Source organism: Rattus rattus, chromosome 9 (assembly GCF_011064425.1).
Source record: "Rattus rattus isolate New Zealand chromosome 9, Rrattus_CSIRO_v1, whole genome shotgun sequence".
Taxonomy (NCBI): Eukaryota; Metazoa; Chordata; class Mammalia; order Rodentia; family Muridae; genus Rattus; species Rattus rattus.
Genome location: NC_046162.1, coordinates 62,761,682 through 62,782,135, shown reverse-complemented (window position 1 = coordinate 62,782,135; position 20,454 = coordinate 62,761,682). Strand labels below are relative to the sequence as shown.

Sequence of the window (20,454 nt, the reverse complement as noted above, 5' to 3'; positions counted from 1 at the left end):
GCCTCACACACCTATCTTTGCCAACTTTTACCATCAGGCCTTAACCAGGCAAAAACTGACAGGAGGACATGTCCGGACCGGATAGCTACCAGTCGAAGGAAAAGATCCACCCCCATTTTCTGATTGGCTCCTGGGAGGGACCTGCCACTTCCTGACACTCTCATTGGCTTAGGTGACAGAGGCGTGGTGAGCATGCCATACCATCCTCGCCCTCTTTTCATTGGCTCAGGGGTGTGGCCCATCTTGCTTCGGCTTCCTCATTGGCCTACTACAGTTCTTGGGGCGGGGCCTTCGTGGATGAAGACAACAAAGGGTCGCCGATCTCCAGCGGGCGGCAGGCGGCGGTGTTCCAGTCTTCCTTACTCCGTTCAGCAGAGGCTCGTCGGCCTCACGCTAGTCCCACTCCAGATGAAGTGTGAGCACTGCACACGAAAGGTGGGTGCGTCGTCCGGCGGGGCTAGGGGCGAAAGCCAAGGCCGCGAATCGATAGTGAGGGCCGGGCTCGGCCGGGTGCACCTTGATCTGTATTATGTCGGTCTCTGACAGCCATCACCTGTATGCGGAAGACTGGGCGGCGAGCTGGCTGCTGTCCACTGCGGGCGAGCGCACCGCCGGGACTCGCCGTGGAAGCTACTGTTCTGGGGCCAGTGCTTGATCTCAGTCCTGGCACCCTGTTGTGGAAGTGAACGCTTAATAAAGTAATTAGAAATGCTTTGAGCGGCTCTTACAGTTAAACAACAAACTTCAATGAGAAGAAGTGGAGAAGGAATCAGGGGCAGGCAGGGCCCTCCTGTCCTGTTCCACTAGGTGGCTGAAGTGACTGACAGCCGCTGCACTTGCTTTCACATGGTGATAACATGTGCAGGAATCTTGTTTTCACAGGAATTGTATCATATCCAAATACTCCATACGTTGTTCAATCAGAGAATCGTCTGTATTCTTGTGTAATAGCCACATCTGTGTTCGTATATCCATTACGACTAGATCACTTCTGTTCTTAGTTATCAGAATACAAATGGAGGGTGTGTGTGTGTGTGTTTATGTGTACCTTTCTGTAAGCATGGATGATTTTATTTTGTAGAAAGGATTTCTAGAAGTAAGATCGACTGCTCAGGACCTGTTTTGGTTTTTGGCATCACTCTAAATTATTCTTGGCTGAGCTCAGTGCTACAGACCTATGTGATCCCAGTGCTTGAGAGATTGAGGCAAGAGATCATAAGCTCAAAGCTAGATAGTGCAATTCATCAAGAGCCTATCTCACCTTTTAAAAAACCTGTTATAGTAGCACACACCTTCATCCGAGTGCTCAGGAGGTAGAGGCAAACTTTCTGTGAGTTTGAGGTCAATCTGGTCTACATGATGAGTTCCAGGACAGCCAGGACTATGGAGAAAGACTTGATCTAAAAAAAAGAAAAATAATTTAAAAAAATAGAGAATTAAAAAATAAAAATAGGGGTTGGGGATTTAGCTCAGTGGTAAAGTGCTTGCCTAGCAAGCACAGGGCTCTGGGTTCGGTCCTCAGCAAAAAAAAAAAAAAAAAAAAGAAGAAGAAGAAGAAAAAAAAAAAAATAGAGAAAAAGAAAAATAATTTCCCCTTTAACATCCCCGTCCTTTTTTTTTTTTAAAGGAATGTAGTAAAAAATCAAAAACTGATGACCAGGAGAATGTGTCCGTTGATGTGCCCAGCCCAGCCCAGGAGAATGAAGAGGCAAGTAAACGTTTCAGTTTTGCGTCAGCCTAAGGTGAATGGAGTGGCTACTGTTGTTGGTTCTCCTGTCAGGGTCTCATATCACCTTGCACTTCACTGCTCTAAGAAAGACTGAAATAAAAAGTAGTAAGGGCCAAGTATAGAACAATCTTGAGTCTTCTCAAACACACCAGACCAGGCACTGCACGAGAAATAGGAACATCCTGGTAAGTGTTGAAACCTGTGTTCTCTAAAATGGAAGAAACTCACATTATGTAATGGATGCAAAGACTTGAAACTGAAATTCCATGATTCTTTGAGCTTGCTGTTTAAGTTAACCAAACTGCTTGTTTAGTTCAGTTCTTATTTTAGCTAATAGTGACGCTTATTTGTACATATTGTATCATACTCGGAGCTGACCTTTATGTCTGCCTCACTTCATGCTCTGAAGAGGCATTTGCTTCAGCACTTGTCCCGCCATGCTATGGATTCACAGAGAAGGTTACAATCATTGTTCTCTTAGAAAATATTAGGACTAGTCAGGAATGCTGGCACACTTCTGTAGTCCCAGCTCAAGATCAACCTAAGCTATATAATGAGAACTTACAGGTCTCAAAACAATAACTGAGGGCTAAGGATCTAGTCAGCTGATAGAATGCTTAGCTGACTAGCCTGAAGTTCTGAGCTCAACCATGTACAAACTGATTTTAGAGCTGACTAGATAGCTCAGCTGGTAAACACACTTGCCACTGAGACTCAGGATGTCAGTTAGATCCCCAGAACCCACATGAGACATCTGGCATCTTATGAACAGAGGTGACAGGAGAGGACCAGCTTTTATAAGTTGCCTTTCTACCTCTACATCAACATATGTGTGTATGTGCATACACACACACACACACACACACACACAACATCAAACAAGAAAGCAATCAGTCAATATAATATAAAACTTTTTTATGTAAGTGTAGAATTAATGACATGGGGGAAGTAGGCAGCAGGATTTTTTTTTCTTCGACCTAGTAGTTCTGATGTACTGTTTAATCTGATGGGCATAGTTCTCCTGTGTGCCAGTGCTGTGCTTTGGAAAATAGGCCTTTGGGGAGCAGCAGTGCACCAAGAGGCAGTGATCTCTGGAGTCCTGCATCAGTTTGGGCCAATGCTTTATACACTAGGCCTACCCTGTCACATAAAATCCCATTGAAATGTTAGTACATACCTGAGAGGTAGAGGCCTGCCTAGACTACACAGCAAAATTCTGTCTCAAAAAAAAAATAAATAAATAAAACAACCCTTTTGAGGCCCTATTTCTTATCAGTGTTGTGAGGAGTTGGGTTTCTTCCCTCCCACGGTTCTGGTAAGGGTGAGATAAGTTTGAACATAGTCTAACCAGCATCTTGGCAGTTTAGTGTGGACATAGTTTTTAAAAGGGATGCTGGGGAAGAGTTGGTAGACTGGGCCCTGAAGGTAAAAATTCAAGGCAGGAAGGAACATTGGATAGATATGTGCACTACATAAATGCCTGGTGCCTGCTGGGGTCAGAAGAGGATGTCTGATGCCCTGGAATTGGAGTTATAGATGGTTGTTAACCACTATATGGAGCTGGGTCCTCTGAAAGAACAGCCACTGCTATTGACTGCTGAGCCATCTCCAGCTCCTATCTATCTACTTTACTTTTTGAGGTGGTCACACTTGCTATATATGTAGGCCCTGCTGGCCTTGAGTTCAATGATCCTTCATCTGCTTCAGGAGTCCTGAGACTAAAGGACTCCTTTTTTAAAAATCTGGGTATATGTGGCCTCCCTCCCCCAACCCCCTGGTTGTATGCTTTTGGATAAGTTACAGAAGCCAGGGAGCAGGAGAATTGATGGACATCAGTTAGAAGGCAGGTTTAGCTTCCAGTGCCTAGCTAGACAGCCGGAGGAATAGCAGGGATGCTGGACTGACCTTATGACAGGAACGGGAAGGCTGCTTTGGAAATGGCGAGGACTATATCAAAAGAAGAGGGCCTCCGTAAAGTCTAGCGGTGTACAAGAACAAGAAAGGAAGGAAGATGAGGGGGTGGGAAGGAAACTAGCCTGGACCCTGAATGTTGTTTATTTATTTTCTTATTTTGGAGACAGGATCTCATTATGTAGTTCTGCTTGGCCTGAACTCACTATGTAGATCAGGCTGGTCTTGAACTCAAGAGATCCACTTGTCTCTGTCTCTGGAGTGCTGGGATTAAAGACATGTGTCATGGTGCTCAGCCGAGAACTATATTTTAAAACAACACACACACACACACACACACACACACACACACACACACACACACACCAAAATGCAAGTAAGTTTATTGACACACACCGGTAATCCCATCACTCAAAGTTCTAAGATGCAACTGGTGTAAGTTCAAGGCCATCCTCTGCTATATAGTGAATACCAGATCAGGTCTACATAGCAAGATCCTATCTAAAAATATCAACAAACTATGCAAAAAATAAAACTGCATAGACTCCCTTCAGAGCTTCTGTAATTGACTGAAATGACTCTGGCTTATTTTAGCATCTTCCTGTGTTAACTCACTAATACCATGAACACCTATTGTTTTTAATTTATTTCATTTTTTACTAATCCCTGATTTGAACTTGAGCCTTGCACTTGCTAGGAGAACTATGACACTCACCTAACCTCTAGTGCCTAAGCACCTTCCAGGTTCTCAGAGACGCTAGGGAGCATAAGGAACATGAGATGCTCACCCCTGTGAGGTCATTAAGGGGGACAAGCAAGTTGACACTGTGTGGTAATGGGCCCTGGATGGTAATGGATCAGGATGACAGCTCTGTTGGGCCAATAGGTGGGTGACAGAGCTAATTTGGAATATTTTCTGGAAGCACTCAAGAAGAGTCAAAGCCAGTATGACTGAATGCAGTCCCAGAGGGGCAGGGCAGGGCAGGGCAGGGCAGGGCAGGGCAGGGCAGCGCAGGCAAAAGCTGTGCTGTGAACTCTGCTCTGAGAGTGCTGTGAGGGCTTCAAGCAATGGAAATGTGGCTTGTGCTTTATAAGAGTTCTCTGGGGACTAAAAAGGGCCAGAGTAGGAAATGGGAGGTAAGGTTCAAAATGGGTTTAAAGGGACCAAGTCCTAGAGTCCCAGCATCCAGGTGTTCAGTCCCCCTGTTTTTAAGGTGGGGATGGGACAACCATGAGCACCAGCAGTTCAGTGTCAGCTGAACTGAGGTCTGAGGTCTGTGTTGCTCACAGGTGGAAACCTTACGCCAGTCCTGACTGTAAGGAAAGTCTGCTCATCAGTGTGGAGCAGGAGGAGCTAGGCAGAAAAGCCAGGAGCTGGTTGACAGGTACTGGAGAGGAACGATGGAAGAAGAGGAGAAGGAGATGGCTATCGGGTCACTTTGCAGCAGGCAGGAGCACCATCTTCCCACATGACATCCTGGGGCTAGTGTCATCGGCATGACTCCTCAGAGCTATCGATAGCTTTGTGCCATGACATGTGCCACCACCACCCTGAGTTGCTCAGAACTGAAATCATTGACAGTAGCTCCTGACACCTCAGTCATGACTTTGTCTCCATGTTGAATGTCAATTCTTTTCTTCTGTATTGTGCTTATGCAGTTACCTTCCCTAAAGAAACCACGCCACCAGCCAGGCAGTGGTGGTGTGTGCCTTTAATCCTAGCACTCAGAAGGCAGAGGCAAGCGGATCTCTGTGAATTCCAAGCCAGCTCTCAAATCCTGTCTCAAAAGACCAAAAAAAAAAAAAAAAAAAAAAAAAAAAAAAAAAAAAAAAAAAAAAAAAAAAGAAGAAAAGAAACAATATTTTAACACCATTTTCTTTCACAGAAGGGAGAATTCCATAAGTTGGCAGATGCAAAAATATTTCTGAGTGACTGCCTGGCCTGTGACAGCTGTGTGACTGTGGAGGAAGGTGTCCAGCTTTCCCAGCAGAGTGCCAAGGATTTCTTCCATGTCCTGAATCTTAATAAGGTATGGCGTCAGCCTGGACGGATGGTGCAGACCTGTGATTCCAGCTACTGGGAAATGGGGCAGGAGACGTGCAAGCTCAAATTCGGCCTAGGCTACAAAGCTAATTCGAGACCACCCTGGGCAACTACAATGGTAGAACATTTGTCTAGCATAGATGGATGGATGGATGATAGAGTCCTAGTTAGGGTTTCTATCATTGTGATAAAATACAGTACCAGTGTTTATGACCTGTTTATGATCAAAAGCAGGTTGGGGAGGAAAGCATTCACTTGGCTTGCATGTCCACATATTAGTACATCATTGAAGGGGAAGTCAGGTTAAGAACTGAAGCAGGGTAGGAGCCTGGAGGCAGGAGTGGGTGCAGAGAGACCTTGGGGGAGTGCTGCTACTGGGTAGTTCATCATGGCTTGTACAACCTGCTTTCTTACAGAACCCAGGATAACCAGCTCAGGTGGGTGGCACCCTCCCCTATCATTAACTAATTAAGAAGATGCCCTGCAGCTGTATCTTACAGAAACATTTTCTGAATGGAGGTTCCCTCCTTCCACACAACTCTAGCTTGTGTCAAGTTGGCACAAAACTATCCATCATAGTGAGACACACACCACACACACACACACACACACACACACACACACACACACCACACACACACACGATTAGATAAAAAATACATCCAGGGTTCTTGACAGCCATGTGCCTGTAGATCTGGCCACATCAATGTGTGTCATTGCTCCTTAATTCTTTGTATCTGCGATTTGTTCTTGATTTAATGGGGTTTACTGATGTTTTGTAAAACACGCTGTATTTTATTATGTCCCATGATGTTGATTTTTCTATGTGTATTGGAATTCTGTTGATTAACATGTCTATCTTGTATGTGGTGTGGTATTTTATTTTATTTGGTTTTCCCAGATAAGATTTCTTTGTGTAGCCCTGGCTATCCTGGAACTCACTCTGTGCAGATCAGGCTGGCCTTGAAATCACAGAGATCCACCTGCCTTTGTCTCCTGAGTGCTAGAATTAAAGGCATGCACCATCACCATCTGGCAGTATATGGCATTTTATAAATTTAGTATTTGACTGGTTTGTTAAAGTATCTTAGTTTTAAAAGTTTATTAAATGAAAAAAATCTATTTTGTAATCATTACCTTTTTTTAAAAAAAAAACATTTATTATGTATAAGTACATTGTAGCTGTCTTCAGACACACCAGAAGAGGGCATCAGATCTCATTACAGATGGTTGTGAGCCACCATCTAGTTGCTGGGATTTGAACTCAGGACCTTTGGAAGAGCAGTCAGTGCTCTTAACTGCTGAGCCATCTCTCCAGCCCAAACCTTTTTGTGTTGTGTGACATTGTCTGTGTATCCAGGCTGATCTCAAATTTTCTGTTCTCCTTTCTCAGCCTATACAGTACTAGGATTATAGGCACATGCAGCATGATGGGAGCTTTGTGCCTCTTGTGTTTGGATTATATTGGCTAGAACTTTTAAAGGGGTGCAAAGTAGCAACGTGGTAAGTGGTGCTGGCTAAAACCTAAAAGTTTATAAGTTGGCTTCTAAATTGGATCTTGTTGGAAATTTACAGTTAGCTTTCCCTGTCATCCTGCATTTTACCTGCAGATAATGACCCCCACCTTGGAGCCTCACAGACTCCAACATTAGAGCCAGCACTGGAGACCTAGGTACTGGGGACATTGGTGCTAATCCTCCGTTTTCTGGGGTGATCAGAGCCAACCACTCACCCCCACACCAGGATTCCATGCTTTTGTGTGTGTGTTGAGTGGCGGGGGTTCAAGACAAGGCTTTTATTCTCTTTGTAGCCCTGGCTGTCCTGAAACTTGCTTTGTAGCCTACATCATCATCATCATCATCACCCATCACCATTTTTTTCCTCTTCCTCCTCTTCCTCTTCTCCTTCTCCTTCTTCTCTCTCTCTCTTTAAATATAATTTAGATTTTTTATGTTTTTCTGGGCTGTGTGGAGCATGCCTTTAGTCCCAGCACTGCAGGTGCATTTCAGAGTCTGAAGCCAGCCTGGTCTGTAGAACGAGTTCCAGTGCAGCTAGGGCTACCCAGAGAAATCCTATCTTGAAAAACAAAACAAAACAAAAACCCCAACCAACCAACCAACCAAACAAAAAACCCCAAAAAACTATTTGCTATTTCCATTAAACATGTGACATTATTATTTCTCCCTCTAGAGATGTGACACCTCAAAGCACAAAGTTCTGGTTGTGTCTGTGTGTCCTCAGTCTCTGCCTTATTTTGCTGCTAAATTCAATCTCAGTGTCACTGATGCATCTCGAAGACTGTGTGGCTTCCTCAAAAGTCTGGGTGAGTAAGTCACCTCTTCATAACAGCACAGATGTATACTTCCAGCTCATGAAGGGCCCTTCTCATTTTTCAAGTTCAACTTTCAAGGGCACAGGAGAGAAAAACTTGAGGAGAGGCTTCTGGAATGTCAAAAGGACCCCATTCCCTGTGTCACCACAGTCTGTGCTGTGTGTGGATGGATGCTTGTTACAGTGAGCTTGGTCCATTGGTAGTAGGAAGTGAACATCTGTGAACTATGGACAGTGATTACTAGGCTTCTACACTTGCCTCCAGCTCACAGAACGATTATTTGAGAGTTATTTCTACAGTGACTAATGTCCATTTTCCCTCAAACCTTTTTCTAGCTGGTAAGCTGTAGCACTCAGCTACATCCCACCCCCAAGCACGTGTTCTTTATATGAGGAATGGAAGGTGGGAATTTGCCACGGTGGTTGGTTGTACTCATCTTTAATTCCAGAATTTGGAAAGCAGAGATGGGCAGATAACCCTATGAGTTCAAGGTCAGTTTTGTCCACATAGTAAGGTCTAGGCTATCCAGGGGTATACAGTGAGCCCTTGTCTGAAAAAAAAGCTAGTCATGGTAGCTGACTCCTATAACTACAGCATTGGAAGAGCTGAAACAAGTGGATTTTAGGAGCTCCCTAGCTAGCCAGTCTAGCCAAAATAGCAAACTTCAAGTTCTCAAAAAGTAAGGTGGAGGGCAAGCAAGATGCTTCAGAAAGTAAGGGCTTTCCAGTATGGGAGGGTGTGGTTGTAAATTCATTACCCCCAACCCTACAAAAAAGTGAGAGGCAAGAAGATACTGTCACATATGCCTATAATCATAGCATCCAGGAAGCAAAGGCAGGAGGATCATCTGTGAGTTTAAGGCCAGCCTGGTGAACACAGTGAGTTCCAGGCTGGCCAGGACTTTGTTTCAGGCAAGAAAAAGGTAAAACACCCAGTCTGAACCAGGCCACTGTTGTAAGAAAAGTATCCAGACTAACTATGGTGGTAGCTAAGGAGAGACATGTGTCGTCAAATCTGTGATCTGTGTTTCTGGCTGGAACTGGACAAGGCAAAGTTGAGAAAATTAGGTTGCTCAGAAGCTGGGGATGGCTGTTTCTACCTGTAGTGCTAGCATCCTAGAGCCTGAGGTAGGAAGATTCCAAGCTTATGGCTAGCTTGGTCTACATTGAGAGACCTTATCAAAAATAACAACAATAAAAAGCCAAGTGTTGTGGTCCACACTTTTTTTTTTTTTTTTGGTTCTTTTTTTCGGAGCTGGGGACCGAACCCAGGGCCTTGTGCTTCCTAGGCAAGCACTCTACCACTGAGCTAAATCCCCAACCCCGTGGTCCACACTTTTAATCATAACAGGTGGGAACCAGATAAATGATCACAGCCTAGACTATACAGCCTAGTGAGCTTGGCAGCAGCCAGGACTGCATAGTAAGATCAATGATAGAAATGAAAAACAAAGTACAGAGAAGTTAGATGTGATCTGGATCCATACTTGGCCTGAGAGAAGAATCCATGTCCTTCTTTCCTGCAGGAGTGCACTATGTATTTGACACGACAATAGCTGCAGATTTCAGCATTCTGGAGAGTCAGAAGGAATTTGTACGCCGGTATCACCAGCACAGTGAGGAACAGCGTGAGCTACCCATGTTGACCTCTGCCTGTCCTGGTGAGCACAATGCTGGTACTATTTCACCAGAACTGTAGAAATAATCATGGCCCTAGCTTTGACTGGAGGACGGCAGGCCCCTCCCACCCAATTTTGTAGAGCAGGACACCTTACAAATAGGAACAGTATAAAGGAGGTGTGTTGGCTCACCCTGGAGTGACAGTCTGGAATTCACTGTACCCAGTGCTCAAAGGCAGGAGAAAACTGTGGAAACTGACCTCATGCGTCCCCACCCCTCCCAATTTTTCTTTCTCTCTCTCTAGGTTGGGTCAGATATGCTGAGCGGGTACTGGGACGCCCCATCATCCCATATCTTTGTACTGCCAAGTCCCCCCAGCAGGTCATGGGCTCCTTGGTGAAGGATTATTTTGCCAGACAGCAGGTAAGCCAGTGTCTTCAGAGAGCAGCAGTAGAGGGTAGACTCAAGGTGAGTAAGGCCTGAGGGGAAACACTGTACACTGCGGATAGCATGGCCCTGGACCTCACCCACAGAGACACCGCCTGGCTGCTTCTATTCCACCTGACAACCTCATTTAGCCATAGAAAACATTTCTTCATTTATAAAGTCACCACAGTTGGCAAATTACCACCCCCACCACTCCCATACCATATGTGTATTAAGTTGAAGGGACAGAAAATTGGCTCTTCTTGGCCTCTTATACCTGCGCGAGTTCTGGTGTTTCTTAGTCTTCTCAGGGCTCTCCTAGTAGAGCCCAAGTTACAGATTCTCCTGCAGCTCGTAGTGGGGACAGCTGAGCCTAGAGCTCTGGCCTCTGCAACCTCTTGACTTAAACCCCTAGAGGGCTAGGATCACAATATGTTTCCTCTTGAACTCTACTCCTGTCCTGAGTGGGGCTTTTCTATTCATGTCTCAGTGTAAAAGTCACCGTGCAACTGTTGGCTCTGGGTTTGTCTCAGCAGAGGGGAGGTCTAGATGTTGCCACTTGAACAGTTTCAGAAAGTCTTCAGGTAAAGCAGGTACAGCACAAACCTGTTCTTACCTATGCAGAGCTCATGAGACAGACACATCCGTGGGGCAGGGTGGGAGCAGCGGCTGGGACACTCCATTCTCTGTTGCTGTCATTGCCTCCTGTTCTCTGAGCTCGTGTTCTCCTCCACAGAACCTGGCTCCAGAGAAAATCTTCCATGTTGTTGTGGCTCCCTGCTATGATAAGAAGCTGGAAGCTCTTCGAGAGGGACTTTCTCCTACTTTAAATGGTGCTAGGGGCACTGACTGTGTGCTGACGTCAGGTGAGAGGTGAACGGCTGCTCTGACAGGCCAGTGTGGCCAAGCTGTCTGATGGCACTGATGGCCAAGGGTTCTTGGGGTCTCGGTGGCCTGAAGTGAAGAAGATTCTTCCACCTTTCTCCAATGAGTCAGGGCTGTGGGACGCCATACGAGCACGTGTTCCTACACCACAGCCCATCAACATGCCTTTCCTACAGAAGGAAGGCAAAGGTACTGTGCACACAGATAAGCAAAGAGAAGCCAGGAAGGTTAAACAGGTTGAAGAGATGTTTAACGTGTCTTCCTCATGGGATGTTGGGAATGGATGTAGTTTCTAAATCAGTAAGAACCCATCTTGGGAGGAAGCCATATACTTTGTAAAGAGCATAAGTGTCTTAAGCTGTGTTTTACACATGGGCTGAGTTGTTTGCAAAGAATCTTTTTTTCTAAAATCATGCTGTGCTTAAATATGCTAAAATAAATGAACTGGTGGTCAGACTCTCAAGTCTTGGCCCAGCCCTGGCACCTAAAATTGGGCTGAATTGAGTTTTATTCTTGTCTTTGGTGGATCATTTCCCTGCCCACTATAAACCCTGCAGGGACCCTCCTTACTTTCTCATAGGTAAGAAAACCAATATACTATTGGTATATTGGACACAAAGAACATTTTTTTTTACACTGAATAAGGTGAAAAATTCAAATATTCTCTGGTGATACTGCATTTAGTGGCCCTGTTGGGATGCTTTTCAGATGGTATGCTTTAGAGCAGCAGTCCTCAACCTGTGGGTCATGTGTGATTCCTACAGGTGTCAAATATCAGATATTTACAGTATGCCTCATAACTAGCAAAATTATAGTTATGAAGTGGCAAGGAAAGTAATGTTATGGTTGGAGGTCACCACAGCAGGTACTGTATTAAAGGGTCACAGCAATCAGGACAGTTGAGAACCACTGACTTTGAGACTGTGGCAGATCTGGTTGGGAATGGAAATTATCCAATGATATCCTGGGAGCTTTCAGAAAAAAGAATCCAAGAGCATTTCTTGAAGCTCGTTAGGATCCAGACTCATCTACTTGAATTAGATTCTGAAAATTGATTCTTTGAAGGTGTTCAGACCCGGGTCACATGGCCTGGTTATCTGCCAGGATGACCTGGAAGATTAGGAGCTCTCTTCCTCCATGTCTTGGGAGTCTAGCTTTGACACACGGAAAGATCCTTCCCCACGGCGGGACAGAGTTTCAGGGACGGCAAGATGTTTAAAGGTGCTGTTCTATATTTCCTGAGCAGGAGACCCAGTGTCTCTCCACTCATATCAGTGGAATAAAAACCTTCAAGGGGACCATCTTAGAACCACATTGAGAATGTAAGCTGTGCTGTGTGTTCGCAATGTCTCATGGTACCGGTGTCTTGCTGTTCTCTAGGGAACTCTGACAGGGGCTTTTCTTGGGAACCCTTATATAGGAAGAAGGTAGTATAGAAAATGCTTCTGGTTACAATCAGCTGTTGATGTAGCAGTGTCCATGTGTCACAACAGAGCAGTGCAGTGTGGAACATACACAGGTTTCTACTTCAAGGTGACATAAAGCATGTACAGAATTGCCTCAGTTCAGAGTCCAAATGAGGAATTCTGTTTTCACATCTTCTTAGTGTTTTCTTGATATTAGCATTACTTTATCCTGGTTAGGGGCTCCTGTTACATGGAGTAGATTATACAACAAGGAGTGGTCCCAGGTTCCTAATGCAGAATCTCTGGGAGAAGCAAACCCTAACCCTGAGCCCTTAGCCGCCTGTCTTCCTGTTAGTGACTCATGCCTCTCTTTTTTCCAGGTGAAATTGCTCAGATAATGGAGCAAAGTGACCTCTCTGTGAAAGACATTGCTGTGGATACTTTGTAAGTGGCATCTTTGTAAGGTGGGATGGGCCTCTGGTGAGCTTTGCAGGCCCCAGGGCTGCCCTGATTAGATCATGTGAGTACTGAGACAGGTTCCTGCAGCCCTACCAACCTGGCCTTTGAAATGGATTCAGGCAGGGTTCTGGAGTAGGACACTATTCTCTAGTACTGCCAGGGCTTGTGGGGCTTCCTGGAGTGATGGTCAGACTGTATCCTTCAGGGAGAAAGGCAAGCATAGAAGCTATGTGGGGCAGAGCCCCATTCTTAACAGGATGGCTCCCTCTGGTCTCTGCATTAAGAACATACCTGCTGGGTTTCTTTTTCCCATGGTGCCTCCCACCCCCAGCCAGGACTTTGGCTCTTGCTGCATTCTTGGTCCCATTCAAAGTACATTGTAAAGAGCAAATGCCCAACTGATGGCCTGGGTGCTTCATTTGTGCCCCCTTTATGGGAGGCGAGACAGAAGTTTAAGAATTATAGCAGCTGGCGTACCTGCTGCCAGAGACTACCTGATGGCCCAGGGTGACCAAGGGTCCTCACTGTGGCCTGGACATAGTCAAGCACATACTGAAATCATTCACCACAAGATCACCTTCCCCTGATTACATATGTAGCCACACGAAGACACAAGTGAGTGGACCCAGTGAAATAACCCATTTGCGGGGTTGGGGATTTAGCTCTGTAGTAGAGTGCTTACCTAGCAAGCGCAAGGTCCTAGGTTTGGTCTCAGCTCTGGAAAAAAATGAAATAAAAAATTATTAAAAAAAAAAAAAAAAAAAAAAAAGGGCCACAAAAAATTTTTTTTGGGTATTTAGCTCAGTGGTAGAGCGCTTGCCCAGGAAGCGCAAGGCCCTGGGTTCGGTCCCCAGCTCCAAAAAAAAAGAACCAAAACAAAAAAAAAAAAAAAGAATGTGCTTTTGGGGGCTGGAGAGATGACTAGTGGTTAAGATTGCTCACTGCTCTTTCAGAGGACCCAGATTTAGTTCTCAGCCCCCACATGGCTCTGAAAGTTTAAAAGTGACTTAGTCCTTTAAGTGATTTCCTGGATTCTGTTCCTATCAAAACTGGGTTAGTATTTGCTGCCTCTTCATCAACACAGTAGAGATTTTGTCCTCTCTGTTTGAGGTTTGGAGACGTGAAGGAAATGGCAGTACGACGTCACGATGGAGTGAGCTCAGATGGGCATCTGGCTCATGTCTTCAGACATGCAGCCAAGGAGTTGTTTGGCGAGCACGTGGAGGAGATCACCTATCGTGCACTAAGGTTTGAGCCAGCATATCTATAGCACTAGGAGTGGTGCTGACAGATGAGCCAGAGCTAGGGTGATGTCTGTGGCATATGTGCAGTATGGGTGGTGTGCCTGAGGTGTATGGCATACTGCTGCTCCACCTGTGGCTGTTCCCTGGGAAAACCAGCACTGGTTACAACAGGTAGGCCTTTTGTCTTTCCATTGACATCTCGGTGACATTTGAAATTTAAATTGAAAAATGGGTTAATATGGCAAACCTAGCCCTGGGGAGATAGAGGGAGGATTGTGAGCTCAAAGTCAGCCAGGGCTACATAATGAGACTGGACCTCAAACTAACAGAAGTGATCTTTAGGTCACTGGCCATTAAAATCAGTTTTATTGATTCATAGGAACAAAGACTTCCATGAGGTCACCCTTGAGAAGAACGGGGAGGTCTTACTGCGCTTTGCTGCAGCATATGGCTTTCGCAATATACAGAACATGATCCTGAAGCTCAAGAAGGGCAAATTCCCATATCACTTTGTGGAGGTCCTTGCATGCCCCAGAGGTAAGGAGTGTAGAAGGCCCACTGACAGCCTGTCCAACAATACCATGCAAGGCAGGGTGCTCCCTCATGCCTTGGCATGCCATCCTCCGCATGAAGGTTCCCTTCCCTCAACTGTAGTGCGAGAAGTAGACAGTTGTATCCTTAGACCTTCCCTTGTGGGTACCATATGGAAACCCCACTTGATACCATTGGGAACCAGCCCTTAAGGTCACTCACATGGGTCAGTATACAAGGACTCCTAGGAGCAGAAGCTGAACCTGTGCACAGTGGCAGCAGGAAAAGCAGATGTTACTTGCTGTTCCCCGTGCTGCAGAGGAAAATTGAATCGTGCAAGTGTAATGACCCCGGCAGGTGAGGAAAGTTCCCAGCTAGGATGGAGAGACACTGAGAGCAGGCCAGAATGAGGACAGGACCTGGTAGTGCCTGGGTCTCTTGCTCAGACAGTACGTGTACGTACTGAGGAATGAAGGGAGCCGTCTGAAGTAGTCTGTCTGCGCCCTGGGTCTGAAGGAGGAGCTATCTCCAGGTCAGGAGTGTCCAGGTCATCCTGAGCTCGGGTTAATGAAAGACACTCAAGTAGGACACTAACATTCTCAGAAAGGCCCAGGGGGGCCAGGTAGTTTCTGACAATAGTCAGTAATGAAGAAAGGGTCCATGGAGAGTCTGACAGAGGCGAGGCCTATATTTCTAGTCCATGTCCCCAGGGATCTTCTAGGGGAAGGAAACGGTTAGTAGTCAGCATTTAAAAGAGGGGATGAAAGTAGGGGCCATTGACTTTTTCTGGGGCTCAGGAAAGTAGATGCTGTGTTGGAGCTCAGGCTACAGTAGGTGGAGACAAGATGGAACCTCTTGGAGGTTTGTCTGTTTGTTTGTTGTTCCTGGTGCTGAAGTCTGAACCCAAGGCGTTGTATGTGGTAGATAAGTGCTCTTCCACTGAGCTATATATTCCCAGCCTGGTTCTTCTAAATGAAAGTCTTGCTGCTAGGGTTGGAAACTAGCACCTTGAACACACCAGATACACACTCTACCACCGAGCTGCTCCCACCCCTATGCGCTAAATGGCATTTTGGCACATCAAGATATCATCTGCAGGTTTAAGAGTGGGTTGTACTGACAGAAGGCGATACATTCTCAGACCATATGACTAGGAAGTGTGGGCCTATGGAGAGCTCACATACCTCACTTGGCCCTAACCCATCCTTGTTGGGCCTGCATACTGACAAGAGAGTGTGCAAGTAGCTGTGCTCACAGCCTGTCAACCATTCTATGCTCTTTGGGTTTGAGTAATTTTCAGAAGAAGCCAGAAATCCAGATAACAGACATAGCTGTATACTTCTTAAGGCATTTAGGTAAGACCAGTTTACTGGTGGTGTATATGGTAAGAACACCCAGGGCTCTCCTCCTGGGCAGGCTCCATGACAATACTGTGAGCCCCAGTAGCAACCTCAAGTCACATAGCACTGCCTATTTCTATTGCTTTTCTCCTGCTTCCAGCTGTGTGCCCTGAGGTAAAGCTCCTTCAAGAGGCCATAGCACAGGGAAGAAGAGGTCCACTTGTATGTGTCTTTCAGGATGCTTAAATGGCAGAGGCCAAGCACAGACAGAGGATGGCCACACAGATCGTGCACTACTGCAGCAAATGGAAGGGATCTACTCCGGCATCCCCGTGCGGCCCCCAGAGAGCAGTGCACATGTGCAGGAGTTGTACCAGGAGTGGCTCGAGGGTACTGAATCCCCCAAAGTCCAGGAGGTGCTGCACACCAGCTATCAGAGCTTGGAGCCTTGCACAGACAGCCTGGATATCAAGTGGTGACAAAGCCAGAAGGGCAGGAGGGGACAGCTCTGAGTGCAGAGTGGTGGGTGCTTCAAGAAACAGCGGGTCACTGCAGCTTTGCCAGCACTCCAGGACACGCAGTTTCATGTGGTGCTATCTTTGTAGCGTGTGAGGGAGAAGAATGTCTGCACGTGGGAGGAGCATTTTCCCTCTCTGCCTATCCTTGTATCCCAAGATTGTGAGAAAGATCCCAAAGATTCAAAATGTGTTCTTACAGAATCAAGACCCTGGGCTTGTGATCCACGAGCCTAAGATTATTGCTGCAGGAATGGAGACACCAGGAAGGGCTAGGCTACTGTACAGTGGATAACTATGGCCTTTACAGAGGCCCATCTTCTGGCCCAATTGGCTCTTTTACTTGTATACATGTTTTGAAAATAATTTTGAATTCTAGGGCCAGCAAGACAGCTCACTGGTACCAACCTTAGTTTGATCTACAGAGCCCACATGGGGCAACAAAGGCACCATGGTATGCGTACGTACCATTGAGGCCACACTCTCCAAAACAGCTATGAAGGAAATTATCCCGGTTGTAAGTCAAAGTAACAGTGAGCCGTATTCTTCACAATCACCGAAGGTCAGCAGCCATTACCACCTTGGCAAGCAGGACCGCTGGTGTGCGTGAGCCACTCCCCCTTCTTTTTACTGGACCTGAGACTCAGCTTCGGGAGCCTCACCTCAGAAGAAAGGCACTGAGAACAGCATGTACGGTGCTCTGCATTTGATGCAATGTATATTTAAAAATAAACAAGTAGAGAAAGTAAGAGGGTTGCCCACCTAGGCTTTGGGGTTCTAAGGGTGGTGCAGCTCACTGGCTATTGCTGTGGGGCAGGATGATAGAACAAAGGCTCCATAGACCCTGGAGTCGGTGAACACCTTTGTAATGTCCATCCCTGTAAACTCCTCCCCAGTGCCTTTTCATACAAATAGGCCCGGAGTACCCCCTCCTACACACACACACACACACACACACACACACACACACAAAGCCACTGGTCTAGACAGCATCCCTTCAGCCCTCACTACTGCTAGTGTGAGCATGTCTTAGGGGAAACAGTATGTTCACACACAGAAAGAGCTGCCTGATGGTGAAATTCACAAAATCATGTGACACATACTAGAGTCCATCCAGGAGATAAAGGGGTTTGATGAAGCCCCTGAATTTTGCTCAGTCTGTGACTACCTTGACCCTCAGTTTTTTGTTAGCCCTGGCTTATGTTTTGTTTCTCCTGTGAATCTGTCTAGGAACATAACTGGATATATTATTGTAAACCAGTGGTTCTCAACCTGTGGGTTGTGACCCCCCACAAAGGGGCCACATGTCAGATATTTACATTAGAATTCACAACAGTAGTGATGCTACAGTTATGAGGTAGCCATAATAATTCTATAATTGTTGGGGATCACCATAACAGGAAAAACTAAAGGGTCGCAGCATAGGAAGGTTGAGAACTACTGTTATAAATTATGAATTTTTTGCTTTCAGTCTCTATGCCTTGGGTATCTATCCCCAAAGTAACTGGTTATGGAATAAACAATGCAATGAGGTCTTGAGTATGGAGTTGAAGGAGTCAGATGTTCTCCTACCCTGGGCTATACCCTGTGGTCCACCTCCCTCACCATGCCCCAGCCTGGATGATATCACCTTTTCCTGAGTCCCTCCCTAATAAATCAGGAGAAGGCTCAGAAGGCTCAGAACACTGGGAGTCAGTGTGGGAAGGGATGGACTCCCTGAAAACCTTGTGGCGTAATAACAGCCTAGGTGCTAAAATATGAGCTGCAGGGCCTCTCTTTTCACTGATGCTAGGCTGTGGCCCTGTGACCTTTTCAAGACTGCAAGTGCCTTTCTGTCCCCGCGTCACAGTGAAAGCATGGCGGTACACACTTTAATCCCAGCACTCGGGGGCAGAGGCAGGTGGATCTCTGTGAGTTAGAGGGTAGTCTGGGTTACAGAGTGAGTTCCAGAACAGTCAGGGCTACACAGAGAAGCCCCCCTTCCCCCAAAACCCCTAAAACAGCGGAAGCATGAAGTAAGCAAGTTCTTGACAGACAGGACCTAGTCAAAGCAGCATGGCAATTGCAGAGTAGACAATGCCTGCTGCTGCGGGGCTGGTCCCAGCATGAGAAGACAGCACACTCCCAAGTTCATATCTACCCAGTGCTCTGTCTTACGGTACTTCTGGTCTGGTTCAGCAGAGGCCCAATCTTCGTTTGCTTCCTACCTGGCCTGAGCTGTGGTGGTCTATATGACTGTGGACAACCTTGCTTATACATGATGAGATTCTGTCTCAAAGACTACACTTGGTTTCTGTGACAGGTGATTTAGAAACAGTCCTGCCAGGGCTTGTGCCATAGATCAGGAGCAGAGTATGAGCCTAGCATACATGGGCACCAAGCTCATCCTCTAGAAACACAGTAGCAGAAAGTGGTGGGGAGGATTGCGGCATCTTTCAGTACATTCTTTGGACTGCTGTTAAGATATGATTCAGTGTGTGCCTTACCCATTACTGGTCAACGTGTGGGCTTTCCAGGTGCATCACAAGTGAGCCAATGACAGGAGTTGGGGATGCAACTGGCAGCCAAGCTGGGAACAGCACTCACCTGAGGGGCACAGCTGGCTGAGAGGGAGTGCAGGAAATGTGACTTCTTTTCCACTAGGCAGAGTACATGTGGGTTCCCTTCTGCAGCTACAGATGGGAAATTGCCTGAAGAGTTTACTCTGGTTTACTATTTGAGAGAGTGCAGTCCATTGTGTCAGAGAAGACACCTCACATCTCACTGTTCACGAAGCACCCTGTCTTCTGTGGATGTGACTCCTTGTAAATACTGAGTTGAAATGGAAGATTTATTACGATTTTTATTTATGTGTATGTGTGTCTATGTGAGTAAAAGTCAGGTGTGTATGGGTATCTACAGAGGCCGTGGATAGAGCTGGAGTTACAGGCACTTGTGAGCTGCATTGTGGGTGCTGCAAACAACTTTGGTCTTCTGGAAGAGCAGGAAGAGCTCTTAACTGCTGAGCCATCTCTCTAAACCACTGAATATAGTTTTTCTTAAAGTGTGTGTGTCTGCCTGTGTACTGCTGGGATTGGGACTTGGGTATGTCATGTGCTATATCTCGAGTGCACACACAAGCCCTTTCTCTTGCTCTCTTTATTCTGAGACAGGGTCTCACTAAGTTACCCAGTTTTCAGCTCACTTTGTAGCCTGGGCTGGCCTTGAACTTTCCATCTTGATCCTCCTGTCTCTACTTCCCAAGTGCTAGGATTACAGATTCACCACCACACCCTGTTTTTACAGTGGTGGACTGCATGCAGTTTGGGGGTATACTAAGCTGGCACTCTGATAGGTAAGCTATGTCCCCAGCTGTGTTTCTCCTTTTCCCTTCCCCATCTTCCCCTCTACCTTTTCTCTTCCTCCCTGTATTTTCCTTTCATTCTCCTCCCCTACAGAAACAGCCTGGTCCCTTGAACTCTGGCTCAAGGGATCCACTTGTCTTAGCCAACCCAGCAGATGTGACTACTGCGCTCAAGTCACTGATGGAGAGTATTCAATAAGGTCTCAGAATCATATTATCCCAGACAGATATGGGAGCACACAACTTTGATCACAACGCTCATAAGGTAGAGACAGAGGGATTCTTTTAGTTGGAGGCCAGCCTAGTCTACATAGTGAGTCTCAGAGTAGACGGAAATAAGTGATGGAGAAACTATCTCAGAAGACGAAAACAAATCCTTTCCCTCCGCCCACCTTCCTGCTTCCTTTCTTCAAACTTGGGTGGTTTTGAGGCAGTTGTTGACCACTGCACCCGGCCATACTCACCTCTCCCTCTTCCATGTATGTTCCCTTAATCTTCAACTTCTCTTCTTCGTTCTGAGATACGGTCACGTTTAGCCAAGGCTTGCTTCGAACCGATTCTCCTGCCTCCATCACCTCCCAAGTGCTGGGGTGAGAGGCATGAGCCACCATGTCTAGTGATATTCCCTCTCAAATCCCAACATCTTAAGCCTTAATACCAGCACTGCAGG

At 46.2% G+C, this 20,454-nt stretch overlaps 1 protein-coding gene across 1 annotated transcript; it reads left to right on the top strand.

Annotated features, from left to right (window-relative positions):
* The first annotated feature begins 284 nt into the window (after nt 1-284).
* Narf (nuclear prelamin A recognition factor) lies at nt 285-17,987 on the top strand. Its single transcript, XM_032912075.1, has 11 exons — nt 285-435; nt 1,628-1,708; nt 5,527-5,670; nt 7,875-8,007; nt 9,542-9,676; nt 9,940-10,058; nt 10,798-10,927; nt 12,733-12,796; nt 13,922-14,059; nt 14,435-14,592; nt 16,164-17,987. Exons 1-11 carry the CDS (start codon nt 298-300, stop codon nt 16,403-16,405), a joined length of 1,482 nt encoding a protein of 493 aa, XP_032767966.1. The 5' UTR covers nt 285-297; the 3' UTR covers nt 16,406-17,987.
* Nucleotides 17,988-20,454: the final 2,467 nt, after the last annotated feature.

Coding starts and splice junctions, on each gene's coding strand:
- Narf (XM_032912075.1), top strand. CDS start 298: ATGAAGACAACAAAGGGTCGCCGATCTCCAGCGGGCGGCAGGCGGCGG. Junction 1,709..5,526: donor CAGCCCAGGAGAATGAAGAG/GCAAGTAAACGT, acceptor TTTCTTTCACAG/AAGGGAGAATTCCATAAGTT. Junction 5,671..7,874: donor ATGTCCTGAATCTTAATAAG/GTATGGCGTCAG, acceptor TTCTCCCTCTAG/AGATGTGACACCTCAAAGCA.